This window comes from Cygnus olor, chromosome 1, assembly GCF_009769625.2.
Source record: "Cygnus olor isolate bCygOlo1 chromosome 1, bCygOlo1.pri.v2, whole genome shotgun sequence".
Classification (NCBI taxonomy): domain Eukaryota; kingdom Metazoa; phylum Chordata; class Aves; order Anseriformes; family Anatidae; genus Cygnus; species Cygnus olor.
Genome location: NC_049169.1, coordinates 116,023,506 through 116,037,477, shown reverse-complemented (window position 1 = coordinate 116,037,477; position 13,972 = coordinate 116,023,506). Strand labels below are relative to the sequence as shown.

The following is a 13,972-nucleotide window of genomic DNA, read 5'->3' as shown; positions in this document are numbered from 1 at the left end:
TTAAAAGCTTTCAAATATTAAAGAATATTAGCTTGTCACTTTGAAGATCTTGTTTTTACAAACAACAGATACTGAAATAACACCAAAGTAGGCATTAAAGTAACTATGTCCTTCTCTTGCTAACTGTATTAGTTCATGGAGAAAGAAAAACACACTTACCTGTTGTCCATCTTGATAGTTGTCTATACTTAATGTCTGTGTTGCCATCATGGTTAAGAATATGTTAATTATGTCAAATCATCATAAGTATGAACAACTATTCTTTAAAAAAGGAAAAAAAAAAAAGAAAAAAGTCAGTTATAAAAGTGACCATTGAATCCAGTTGCAAAAGATATAAAATAGATTAAGAGTTATAACACCAAAAAAAATCAGCGATTTTATTGACAATGAAAGTTACATGTATTTTCTCAATGAAACGCCACATAGGAAATCACAACAGGCTTCATCACTAAAACATCCATTCTGTAATTCCTTATTTTAACATCAGATTTTTAATCAGAGGATGAGGTCCTGCTACATTCATAAAGTTCAGGTAAACTTTAGTTAAGCACTGCAAAAATAAATGCTAGCTCATTCTAAGGTAACACACAAAATATAGAAAGCAGCAAAGATTTGTTTCTTTGTTCTATAACGGCTAACAAACTCCACATTGACCCGTAACTGAAAAAACATATTGAGACTAGCAGTGATGAAGCAAATGTAGGAAGTGTTAAGGAATGCCAATTTACTCATGAGTACGAATCCTATATTCTAAAATCAGGACCCCAAATTACTTTTGGAAAACTAAGTCTCAAATCACTTCTGAAATAAGGAATCTACTATCCAAGTCATGGAAGGCTCACCAAAGGATGGAACAACATCTATTTTTAAACAATTGGGCCTGTGAAGTTATATGCTTTGAAAAACAACTTAGGAATTCACAAGTCTTGTTTTCATAGACATTTAATACTTTAGGAAATATTAATTTCAGTGAGATTTATGAAACAAATAAATGTATGTCTGTCATTCCCTCTAAGAATTAGTTGGAATTTGGTAACTAGATGAGCTTAAAAAAAAAGTCCATCACACTTATTTTACTTTTCATTTTCTTGTCAGATTAGCAGGCACTACAATACAAATCACATAATCCATTAAGCTGTTACCATTAAATATTACCATAGAACTCAATTTCTCTTGATGTGTAGGAGTCCTAATGTTTAGCTACTATAAAAACAGTCATATTAAAAAAAAAGACAGAGCTCATGCTTTAAAATGATTACATCCAGGTATTCATTCCAGGTTTTCTGCTCTCTTCTGCTTCTATCAGCACTGGAGAATGAGGTATTAGAATTTTGACTAGCTTAAGATCTGAAATGAAAACTATTTTCTTTGTAATGAGTTCAATCACTACAAATGCTTAAACTGTTTTCGAATCATTCCTTAACCATTGCATACTAGTACTATATATGACCATTTTGAAGAGTAATTTCTACAGTTCTGGAAAGCTGTATCTCCTGCAGATAATATCAGTCACACGTAAAAGGTTTCGTTTAGGAAACACAGGACAAATTTCAAGATACCCTTCTTCGAGCTCGGTTCTGGCACAGGGTCATGGCATGGCTGAACAAGTTTCTGTCTGCAGACAACACGCACGTATTGCCTGAAGCAGCTTGCAGCCTTGTAGCTAAAAGGTATGCGGGGGTTTGGGAACTCCTATGCTAGAGTATCTTTTTCTTCAGAATACAGTAGACAGAAGAAGAGAATAAAGACTGCATGCAGGGTTTTTTCTAATAGCTTTAAGGCAAGCGTTGTCTGGTTGTGGTTTGGTGGCAACCAGCGCCCCGTAAGAGCCAAGTTCTCTGAAGTGTTTTGGTTTGAGCGGCGGAATCCCGAAATGTCCTGCCAGAAGTCGTGCCACGACGAGCCAAAAGCCTCACATGGCATTTGTGTGTGGTTGTAACATAACACATGAAGTGAACTAACTCTAGCCAAAACGTTAATACTGTATTTCTTTATACAAAAAGCCCTGGGGAAGGATACAAAATCTTTTCTGTCACATGGCTTTACTAGTCTGTCTGTGCCTCATGACAAACGCTTAGCTTATGTTTATTAATAAAGACAAAAACCATCAACAGAACAAAATCCTCAATCCCCATAATCCCTAATCTCATGCTGACACTAACATGAAGAATACCTTTTAAGTTTTTACACAAGTGTTACAAAACCACACTTTCTCCTTAGACTTTTTTTTTTTTTTAAATAGCTATGAATCATTCCATGTTAAAGTTAAATCAGATATCTAGGCGTAGGTATCTTTCCAAGAGAACTTTAAGGGAACATATCATAAGGGCTAAAACATCAGCCCTGTAAGCATCTACATTATGTTTAAGCGTTTATTTTTTCAGAAATGATAGCTTACAACCAGGGCGTTAACGATTGACCGTATTGACAAAGAGGCACATGCAACATCCAGCTTTTCTCCCCCAAAAGGTACATATTTCATTTCTGACTGAGATATCAGAAGCACACACCAGACTACCCTCAAAATCAAAACAGAACATTTGAGCAGAGCATACTCATCAGTCAACAAAAAAATAGTAAACACAATTTGGTGATTATTTTAGAAGTGGTTTCGCTCACAAAATGTCGTTAAAGAAATTGTCTGACTGTGGGAGAAAGATAAGTTCTTAGAAATGAGGAAATAAGAAAAGGTAAAACAGTTTAAGAAGTGTACGTTTAGGATGCCTTAGATTTAGTGAAGATGAGAGCTAATATTAACGACACAAAGAACACCCCGAAGAGGGAAACAACACAGATAACACATCCGAAGAGGTGAAGACAATAGACAATGGCAAGAATTTCTGGACTGACCCTTCCTTCTAGATTTCCAGAAGGAAGAGACATTCTGTGTTTGGAAATCCCTCAGTCCACGTGAAGGATGGAAGAAAGAGGTGCTCAGCTTTGAGCTAGATGCACAGACAATTTCTCCAAAAAGCCTCATTCTCTCCCAGTGGAATAGCTGGAGAGCATTCTACGTGGGTATATTCTTCATTTCCCATAAGAGCTTCCCCTCTGACTTATAATTACAGTAGAGGAAGATTAAGCTATTAGGCAAGATAGCAACTGATGAGATTTACTGAAGACAACTACTGCAAATCAAGAAGAACAAATTGAGCTAATGACACACTTAAATTGAGGCAATTAACTGAGGAATTACTTTAGTTCACTAAAGAGAAACATCTCCTCATTATCCAGCAGTGGTTAGAAACAAACTGTGTTAGACTTCAAGAAAAAGAACTGAAAAGGTATTTACACATTTGGCTTTTATAACCTAATTTAGGATCCAGCATCCAGTGCTAGTTAGCAGATACACAGCCTAAGCAGATGTTCGTTCTGCAAGCAGCGATGCTAGATGAAGCTGGTATCACTCCCAGATGTTTATCACTGCCACCCTGCCAGAGCTAATTACTTCCACAGCCCTACCCCTGAGCTCACTGAGCACGTGAACGACGTCTGATCCCTTCTACATAAAGTCAGCCAGGCTAGTTCAACCCACTGTTAAAGGTGGCTATGATGCAAACCAGCTGACTTTGTCTCAAGCACATTGCCGTGCACTCACACAACCCCTGCTCTTGGCTGACCTATGAGTGTGGTAATTTCTGGTTCATGTGTGGTGATTATCAACTCACAGCAGGACCATCTTTAACCAGCACGGCTATGCCTAATGCTATATGGCCTAAGGTATCTGAAGCGGGCCTATGCACACATGACTCCTGGCCAACTCAGCTTTAAAAATTCCAATTATTCTTTGTGAAAGAAATTGAGAGTAGAAGGAAAACAGTGCAGTTGTGTTACATTCAAGGAGTTACAAACAACAAAAATAACTGGCGGCTGAGAGGGTCTGCCAGTCTGCTTCACGCAGAACAGAATTAACCTCATTTTATTTATTTTGAAAACAAAACGCAAGAAAACGTTTCATGTAAACTGGAAGCTGACACATGAACTGCAACCAGAAACCCCACTGACATCTGCGGCGAAAGGGAATTTGTGAAAGCATTGTGTTTTGCAAAACAAAGTGAAAGGAAAACAATTCAAGCCTTTAAATAAAAACAAGTGTGGAGGTAAAAAGTAGAGTAGAAAGGAAGCTAAATGGAGAGGGGTGATCATAATTAGAAATGTGCAGACTGTGCAAGTTAAAGAGCATCTAAGTAAAATGATTAAAGGTGAGCTGAAACACGTACTCAAAGTGATTACTTCATGTCCATCACTCCTCACTTGCTCTACTTACTCCTTCATAATTAAGAGCACAGGGACCACCCAGCAATGTTAACAGAAGGTGCAAGTAAGCTGTTGGGAGTTCAGTAATATCATTTTTAACATATACAAGCTACAACAGATGTTTGTAAGAGATATAAATAGTTATGCTTCAGGGTATAAACCAACCACTAACTGTCTTAAGGTTGTGAAGAAACTACCCAACTGACTTGTTAACACGTAATTGTTCCTTTTAATTTTCCCCTATGTACGTTCTTTTGAAGTACTTCAGAGAGAAACGGGCAACTGGCAGAATCAGTATGGCTATTTGTTCGTTCATTCTTAACTTTAGTCCTGGCGTTTGCTGTGTAACACACACCCTTACAGTCAATTCAACAAAGTTAAACAGAATCAAAACCGCAAGCCTGTTTGACGCACAAAAATCATCTAGAACTGGCTTTGCTTGGCATCAAAATACATAATGATATTTGCTCCCATGGCACACTGCTTTCTAAAAGAGCTCAAAAGTCGGCTGGGAGAAAGCTGCTCACCCCTCTCCTTCCTTCAGTGGGTTGAAGACGCCATTATCTCATCCCGGCAGAGTGAATCCCACTGACGTACCAGGTGCAGGACAGGAACCTAGGAACCAACAGAGAAAGGTTCAGGAGGAGACAACAACATAAAACATTCCTCATAATCAGCCTCAGAAAGAAAGGAAATATTTGGGTTTATTTTTTCTTCCACCCAAGGAAGAAGTAAAATGAGAGGAATTTTTCTTTGCAATTTTTCTGCATTTTTAATAACCTGTAACCCCCCCCTACTGTCCCACAGCATCGGGGATAGTAGTCCCTGATGTTATTACATTCGTTCTTCATCTTTGCTGATGCCTGTAACAGAAAGCTGTGTTTGGACTGCTGACTTGCTTGCTCTTGAATCTTTACTTGAATTCTTTACTCTCTGGTTCACTGTCTGTCTGCTTAGACTAGACAAGACACATCCCAAAATAAAACTACAAAATGCAAATAGGAACAACTCAGTGTTTTAAAGGAAGTTCTGTGTAAAAATTCAGCATGAAGCCAAGAAAGGTCAAAGACTTTTTTTTCCCCAATGTAAATCTCCTTCATAATCATGCTTTGATTTGACTGTGGAATGTAGTCTAATGATGGCTACAATCAAGTAATCTACTACAAGGTAAGAACTAACAGCATACGAAGGAGCATGAGCCATCATTAGTACCGTATGTTCGGAGAAGGCAGGTTCTGCTACAGTATTCAACAATTTTAAAAAGCTTTCAAAAAATATCACTTAAAATTACTTTTATTTAATTATTTTATTTCACATTACATGACATGTTAAAGCTACTTTAAAGACTAGTAACGATTGTGCAAGCAAAGCAGCAAGGATAGTGAAAGAATTTAGAAAACACAACTGCTGGAAAGCACTAAAGCAAGCCTTGAAAACTATCTCAGGGGAGGTTCCTGGCACTAATGTTGTACAAAGGCCAACCGAAACAATATGATGGCTAAAACACACAGCTGAGGTCTTGAACTGGACTATCTCCCTTTCTCACAAAAAGTTCTCGTGTTCCCAGTTTTGCCATCTGCATCAAAACTGTAACGAAGATAACGACATTTTTGAAAGCGAGATGAAGTTTGTATTTACATTTGAGAACCAGAATTTACCTGTGTGTAGTGTACAAGTAATTTTTTTTCAGGCAAGTTCACAGAAAAACAAAATACTGAAGGCCAGCCAATACAGATGCCATCTCTAGTACATGAAACCTAGCTCTAGAAGACATGGGAAGATACTCAGGGGAGCTGTAAGGCAGTCTATGATTTGGTCACTGGTTAGAGATGAAATACTGAGCTAGGAGTCTCAGTCCATGCTTGTGTACCCACTCGTGAAGCCTTGAAGGGCAGATGAGGTGTTAGTTCTCACCACTTTCTCTAAAGCTGTCAAAGACCTGTGTCCCCCAGGAATGGCCTTCTCTCCTTTTTGGAACTTCTCAACTCTGCCATGAGAAGACACCACACCTCTTATTCCCTTCTTCACACACTGTTCACATTCTGTCATTTTGCTACTCATTTTCATCTACCTCAACTTACGGGGCTACTTTCAAACAAAGGACTTCTCACTATCCACAGAGTCTTCTGAATGTAGGTCACTGCCAGATATATGGGTATTATTCCATGCCTTGTGTCTGCTCAGACATAAAGGAGTACTACACATCGTCAGTCTGAAGAGCCTGTTGTTCCTTCCATTCAGAAACTACCGCAGCAAAGAACCCCGCGCGCCACTGCTGCCAGATTGGATCACTCAAAAAATATTTCACGTACGAAGAAGAAAGTGGCCCTTCCTTGCAAAGCCTTCAGCTGGTAATCTTACACGGGCAAGCTTCCAGACAGTGCATATGGGTGATTGAGGGCAGAAGGAAGGAAGTACTGAAGAAACACAGGCCCACGTGGAAGATGCTACAGAGGAAGAGGTTCGGCTGAGGAGCCAGAGAACATAGCGCTCTTATTGCTTTCTTCCAAAAGACACCTGAGAGTGACTGAGAGACTACAGTCTACCCTAAAATGTATCAGAGGAGAAAACGATCGAGGTCCGAGCTTGCTTGTTTTGTCCTCCCATCTGTGTCAGAGGAGGCAAGAACAGGGAGAAGACATGGCTGTTAAAGGATGGGGGCAATACGAGGGCACTGTGGGGCCTAAACTTAGAATTACTCTTGCCAACATGTTTTCTTCCTCTTTCTCCTCTCACAGATGAGCTTTGAAGTCATGTTATCAACGTAGAGAAGATAGTTAGCTACAACACCAAAACAGACCACTGCTTGCTTTGTCATTTAAAAACTGTATCATAGCTAAAGTTTTTTGTTCCAAAGTAAAATACGGCCTTGTTCATTCAAGCACAAATGAAGCCTCTGTTCAGCCATGCTCATTTTGCATGTCAGTAAGAAGCAAAGACCTGTGCATACATTCATATAGACAAATATTAGCATGCATTAAGGGCGAGATACATTTACACGTTCATGGATTCAAATAATAGTAATGCAGCAAAACGTAGAGTATATATGACAACTTGCCAGCAGAAATTCGTTCTACCCTTGCTGCAATGGTTCTTTATCTCCATCAACCTGCCTACAAAGAGACAGTTAGTAAAATTAAGACAACCAAACCAACGTGAAGTTGATGCATGCACGTTTATTAAAACTGCACTTGACGAGAACGTAGGCCGTATTCAGTAGCAAGGCGGCTTTCATTTCCTCTGTCTTCTGTACTTTTGAAGTACGCTCATTATTTAGAAATATTACACTTTCAGAAAGATGATGCTCCTGTTCAGGAATGTAATACCAGCCTGGGGGAGTTACACTACACGGATACAGCTAAACAGTTATTACACAACAGCTACTCTGTCAATTTCCCTGGGAGACGAGCCCTAAAAAAGCCCCCAAACCAATTTTCTACTGCAGTAAAATGAGATTTACTTTGTGTCACTTTTTTTCCCTTTATTGTTTGGCGATGCAATAAAGTTATTTATATATTAATCTGAACAAAGATTAGATTAAATTAAAAAAGAATGCAGCTTATAATTTAAGAAACCAAAAATTAAAAATAAATTAAAATTCACTCCTAAAGGTGAATTTCTTCAGAAATACAAGCTGCAACCTATCATTAACCTCTCTGTGCATGTAGGATTTTGAATGTATATGCTGTGTAACACTGACTTTCTTCAGCAAGACCACTCCAATAGGGTATGTACTGCTTTCTTGTCCTGTTAATTCCCCATAGCATTCCTTTTTTCCTATCATCCCATGTGATAATTTAACAAGGCATACAAAGAATTTGCATCAAAGGCTTTATCTTCCAAGCATCACCACGCACTGTCACACAGCATGATAAACGACAAACCACCTCATGAAAAGATTTGCGTCCCTTTAGCAATTCACACACGTTGAACAAACTCTGTCCTCTGTATTCTAAAGGGGTTCTGGAAATTCTCCCTTTTGTAGGTACCAAATGCAAAAAAGTACTGTATAAAAAAGTAGCACTCTTTTTTTCGGTAGTACAAGCTAGAGTTGCGTATGCAGTAACTGATAAAGTAGATATTAAGGATGTGTAAGATAACAAATTTCTCAAGGCACAGCAATGGAAGCAGAATTCAGGGCACCTGGGTCTTCACCTCCTTAATTCTGCATACGTCCTTTGGGTCTGCACCAACTCATTTTTGGGGAAGTGCACACAATCATGGTTCATGTTACTGCCAGTTTACCATAGTGCTTCTTCACAACGAGAAAGATGAGAAATCCTATTCCAATCTAGTTGTAAAAGACTGTCGTCTCAGCGTCCTAGGCATCCTGGCTCCAGGTAGCTCTTGGCATTGCAGAAGGTAATCCTCACGGTCATGAAAACTTCATTCTTCCAAGTATTAAGACTCAAATTCAAGAAACTTCCTGCGGCACCTCAGTTTCTCCTACCCATTTCACACTGTAATTTAATGCTGGTTTATTAGCTCCATAAAATAGTAGTAAGGAATTAAGGGGACTAGCAGGAAATTTTGGTAAAAGGAAAGCCAAATGTGGGGGAAAGGAAACCTTCCTTCTCTAATTGCTCCAAGACTCCTGTGGGATTAAGAGTAGGAGGGAGCAAAAGTATTTCCCATTACTCCCTCATTCATTCCCACTACCCACACAGTAAAAGACAATTCCTTAAGCTATTTTTCCCCCCCTGCGTTCTTAACACTGCACACTAAAGGACTTTATGGTCCTTGTTTGTGAATCCCAGCATGCACATCATGATGCCGCATACCTATCTACTTATTACGGGGCAGAGAAGAATTATTCTTCCCCTCAAGATTTACCCAAGACGCTGTCATCGTGACCTTTTAGACCTCATATCAAAAAGAGTGTAGTGCCTGCCTTGCTGCTGTAGTGATAGGAGGACCGCATTAGAAAGACAACCACGAAACCCTTGAAGACCAGAGGACACGTACCAGCAATTACACAGCTGGAACTGCTTCTGGTACAACTTTCCTACTTAACCATATGAATTAAACTAAATGAATTAAACCAAAGAACCCAGAGTCTGATTTTAATCAAGATTTGTTATCAGCACCCGATAAGCTATGACTGAAATTGTGTTTTGTGTTTATAGTTATTTTCATAAAGAAGACAGAATAAGAACCGATCTCACTATGCCTTTATTGCTATTAATTACTCTTTTCAACGTTAGCAGGATTTTTATAGAGGATGTCGCTTCATAAGCATCTGTAAGTTTTCCAACATTCTTATTTACAAAACTAATAAAGTTTCTAATGATTCTTTCTATAACAGACTAATCCCTAATGATACTGAAGTACAACTGAAGGAAGATGAGTTTCATTGAGCTAATAACTGCCTTTAAAATGGGCTTAAGATGTCGAATACGCAACACACCCCCCCTCTATACATTTCAGGCATTTAAACACTTCATCGAGATGCTCCGTTGTCAATGATTTTATTTTTATGTCCTTGACAATTTCAAAACCAATAGTTTTCAATGGACTTGTGAGCCTGTCAATGAACCAAGCGTGAACTTGTTGGACTAGTTGATAAACTGAAGTGACAAAATCCCAGCCCGGCAGCTGCCAGATCTGGTTCCAATTGCTCAGCAAGTCTTCCAGCACCTTTCCCTTTTCGACTCCAACGTTTCGCTACCCCATTTCGCTACTAACTCCAAGCCCTGGAGCAAATCGCTGTTTTCTTTTCAAAGTGGCATTTATTTAAACAACAATTCTCCCTTTCCTGCTCCTCAGTAAACAGCCGAGCACAGCTAACCAGAGGCAATCAGTCTGACTACTTTCTGCAAGGCAGACGCTCCCTGCTCCAGCCTCTGCTGCTGGAGGGCTGCTGCCAGTGCCCTCCACGCTCCCTGCCTCTCCCACCCACCTCGCTGTGCTCCCCAGCCTCGTACCACCCTGCCCCTTCTTCCTTCCACATCAGGTCTCCTCTTCCCCACCTGTCGCCCTCTCATTCCCTCCGCTCTCACCATTTGTAGCTTTGCTAGCACCATCTCTTCCATGCTCCTGGGCCTACTGCTTTTCCACCAAGCTTCCATCTCTGTCCCCATCTCCCTGTGAACGCCAATCTTCATCCCTCCATCAGTGCCGCCACTGCCTAAGCACCCTGGGGCAGAAGTGCAGCTCAAGAAAGACCATCCAGGATTGCACTTACCCAGCACCTACCGCTGCGGGAAGCATCATGCTCAACTACTTGGTCCAGACGATGACTGCACACTCAGGTGATGCGCAACAGACGGGACGACACTCATGTTACACAGGATATTCAGACAATTTAGTAAGTATTTGCCAAGCAATATACTTGAACCAGTTTTTCCAAGAGCTTTTACCTTGTTGAAGTTTCCCTAGGAGCAGCCACACACACCCTGTTGATGCTCACACTCCTTCCCCTTTCCTCTGCAGCGCTAAACTCCAGAGCCCGAGTGCTGAGATGCTCTTAAATGAGCCAAACAAACACTTTTTCTTCCTCTTTCAGTCAACATATTTACTTTCTCCTAATGTCTTTTTCAAAAATGCTGAGTCATTTTAGCCTAAACGTTCCGGAATAACCCTGCTCAAATATACACATCATGGCAAATTTCAGTATGACTAAGAAATACGCTACTGAAAACATCTTAAAAAAAATAAAAAACCCAAGTTGTCATGGCCCACAACACATGCAGGTGGGACTAGAAGATGTGAATTACATGAGCGTAGACAGACCTGGAAGTTTTTTAGTTATTAAACATACAACGCAGCACACACGTTCATTCCCCTATTCTCTAGGCATGTCAAATATGTACAAAGCTCCGATTTCTGTCTTACAAATCTCTGTTTCTTTTGAACATGAAAGACTTGGAATTTATTTTTTTCAGTAATAAATGTTATAATACCCTTTTTCCCATTGTTTTGTTTGCTATGCAGTTTGCAGAAAGCTAAGCAGGATGTGAACCATAGCCAGATTTCCGATTTTTTTTTTTTAAACCAGATTTTCCCTCTGTACTCAAGAAAAAGCAGAGAATTTGAAAAGCTCACAAGCAAAATATAAACTGAAGTTTAGTGGTAATAAATAAGTAGGTAAATAAATAAATAAAATTCCCCCGTTCAGTACTCTAGCAGAAAGCTACCATATTCTACCCATTTGTCTGAATAGCAGGCTCAGGGGCAGTACAGGATTATCACAGTCATTTACCTCCCATTTTCAAAAATCTCCATTTGACTGTTTTATGTATTTAAATGGCTTTCCTGTTTAACAGCAGAGAGCTCTTTTACACATGCATGTAGGGGAGGAAAAAAAAGAGAGAGAGAGTTCACTGCCTGGAATAGTTGCTGCATTAAAAACAAATAAGTGTGTTTGTACGAAGGATGATAAGCGAGTAGGTGAAGACAAGCAGACCTGAATTTTATTTCCATTTCCAACGCTGACTTTGTTTTTATCCTTCGGTAATATATGTGACCCAGTATCCCCATGCTGCTGGCACAGAACCCAAGTTGCTGCCCGTTACCAACTTCCTAAAAGCACGGCAATGCTCCAGCAACAAAAAGATTGGTATTCCCAGATTCTTGGCGTCTTTATTTTCTGCCTCGCTTCTAGCTCCACTTGTGCTACCAACATCACACAGTTATGACACGAAACAGCCTTATTGAACGAAGTGAAGAATCCGCTAACCAACGTGAATATTTTAGCATTCGATTATCTCAGGCAGGGCTGTAATGGGCTGGGTAAAATACTCTGGCAACATCTGGCAGCGAGCAAGCAAAGGAAAGCACTCTATCAGCAGCTTTTTTCCTTGCTCTCGGAATCCTCTGCTTAGAAGAGCACTAAGTTGTTTTACATTTTGTACAGCATCGAGCTGTGGTAAAACAACCCCCCAAGAGACTTATCATTTGTAAACCTCCAAACTCTTAACAAGCGAGACCGAAGCAACCAGCTGCTGCTGCAAGGAAGAAGTAACATTTGCGGAATTTTAAATTTCGCACACGCACACAAATGATCCAGCCTCATTTACACCGAAATTAAAATACTAATCTGCTTTATTTTGAACTTTCACATGTGCTGGTTTTGCAGAGGCAGCGTTAGGCTCCTGGACCGCGGAACCACGTTCTGACAGCCAAGCCGGCCTACACCTCTCTCCTCGCGGGATGGTGGCCACCACAGGAGAGGGTTTGCGGGCCGTTCGCTCCTGGCTGTCAGAGCAAGGCTTAGTAACAGCGAAAGAAAGAGTCGCTCTATTCTGGGAAACTCGTCTGCTTCTTAAACGCTTCTGAATTTGCTGTAGTAGCAATCGGAATTGCCATGACTTTCTTACAGCACTGCATATACAGGACGGGCAAAGGTGTGAGAACAATACAGCCCAAAAGCAAATCTATGAAAAAGAAAGAAAGTACAGCTTCCAGGAGGCACATCCACTTTCTAAGACTCAAGAATTTAGTATGACCACATACACTTCATTCACTCAACTAAGCTCTTTTTAGTTGCACTCATGGAAGACTGCAAGGACTTAGTTTTAAAACATTACTTCTATACAGGAATACTTCAAGAAACAAACCAAATCCTTAACATGGTATCTAGACTGAGGAATCATACAAATAAAGCTGTTACTTCTGTAATATTAAAGGCATGTAGATACGTTTTACATGCTGAAGTGAAATTTCCAAATATATACGTTTGGAAATACGTGTATTTCCAAACTGTAACAGCAGCATACAAAAAAACTCGAAGGGTTTTCTTTTCCTATTAGCACACAGGAAACGGTAACGAGATAAACTCCAGTCCAGCAAAGCAGTTTAACTACACCATAACACGATGAGAGACATGCTTCAGATGAGAGACAGGTATAAGCGCTCCGTTTATGTAGATGGGGATACACGGGTGTAGACTAAAAATGCATGCCCCAAAATTATGCAGATTGGTGAAAATGAGCACTATCAGAGAGTTTGAAGCCCGGGTGTGGTGTAACATCCTCTGTGCGACCCTATTTCTGCCTTGCAAACGCAGAAAACGGAGCTACAACATCTACCGTTTGGTCAACTGAGGCTCACCTGAAGAAAGCACGACAAAGCCAACGCCAAAGTTTTTGTGTGGGTATTTTAATCATAAAATGACAAGAAAATATGTAACCAGTCCACTGAAGAAATACGTACATATTTGATTGGTAATAAACTGACAAAACGCATATGAAGAAATTCAGAATTACTTATTTTGGATATGGAGAAATTCGGAATTACTGGTTTTGGATATGAAGAAATTCAGAATTGCTCCTTTTGGGTATGAGGAAATTCAGAATTGCTCGTTTTGGATAGATTAAAACCAGCGACATACCAAGAGGCATGAAACTGGCTCTGGGGACTGAACGGAAAGGAATTACTGTTTGTCCTTTTTGAAAATCTAAACGTAACGACCGTGGACGGCCACCGACGGCCTCAGAGAAGGAAAATCCTATGTTTTTATTCCGCGGAGCCCTCCGTAAAGACGCATTTAAACGCATTTACGGGCCGATACGCCGGCGACGAGCTCCGCAAACACGCGCAGGCTCTGGGTGCGGGTGCCACGCACCGCACCCCGGGGGCCGAGCCGTGCCCTCACCCCCTCAGCCCCCGAGGCGGGGCCCTTTAAGGCTCCCCCCACCCCCCCCCCTCCCTCCGCGCGCGCTCCCTCGCGCGCCCCCGCCAGCGGCGCGGCGAAGGCGGGCGGCGGTTCCAGAAA

General features: G+C 40.6%; 1 protein-coding gene across 4 annotated transcripts in view; it reads right to left on the bottom strand.

Annotated features, from left to right (window-relative positions):
* Positions 1-13,972, bottom strand: part of PKNOX1 (PBX/knotted 1 homeobox 1) — a 47,444-nt gene that overhangs the window by 33,053 nt on the left and 419 nt on the right. Inside the window, exons 2-3 of one of the 4 annotated variants that reach the window (XM_040545409.1) lie at positions 4,785-4,872; positions 160-256 (exon numbers count right to left, since the gene is read on the bottom strand). In XM_040545409.1, the coding sequence (XP_040401343.1) occupies positions 160-210 (51 nt within the window). In that variant the 5' untranslated portion in view covers positions 211-256; positions 4,785-4,872. Of the gene's footprint in view, positions 1-159; positions 13,888-13,972 lie in introns of those variants that run through there. The other 3 variants (XM_040545406.1, XM_040545408.1, XM_040545410.1) reach the window with 3 other exon arrangements.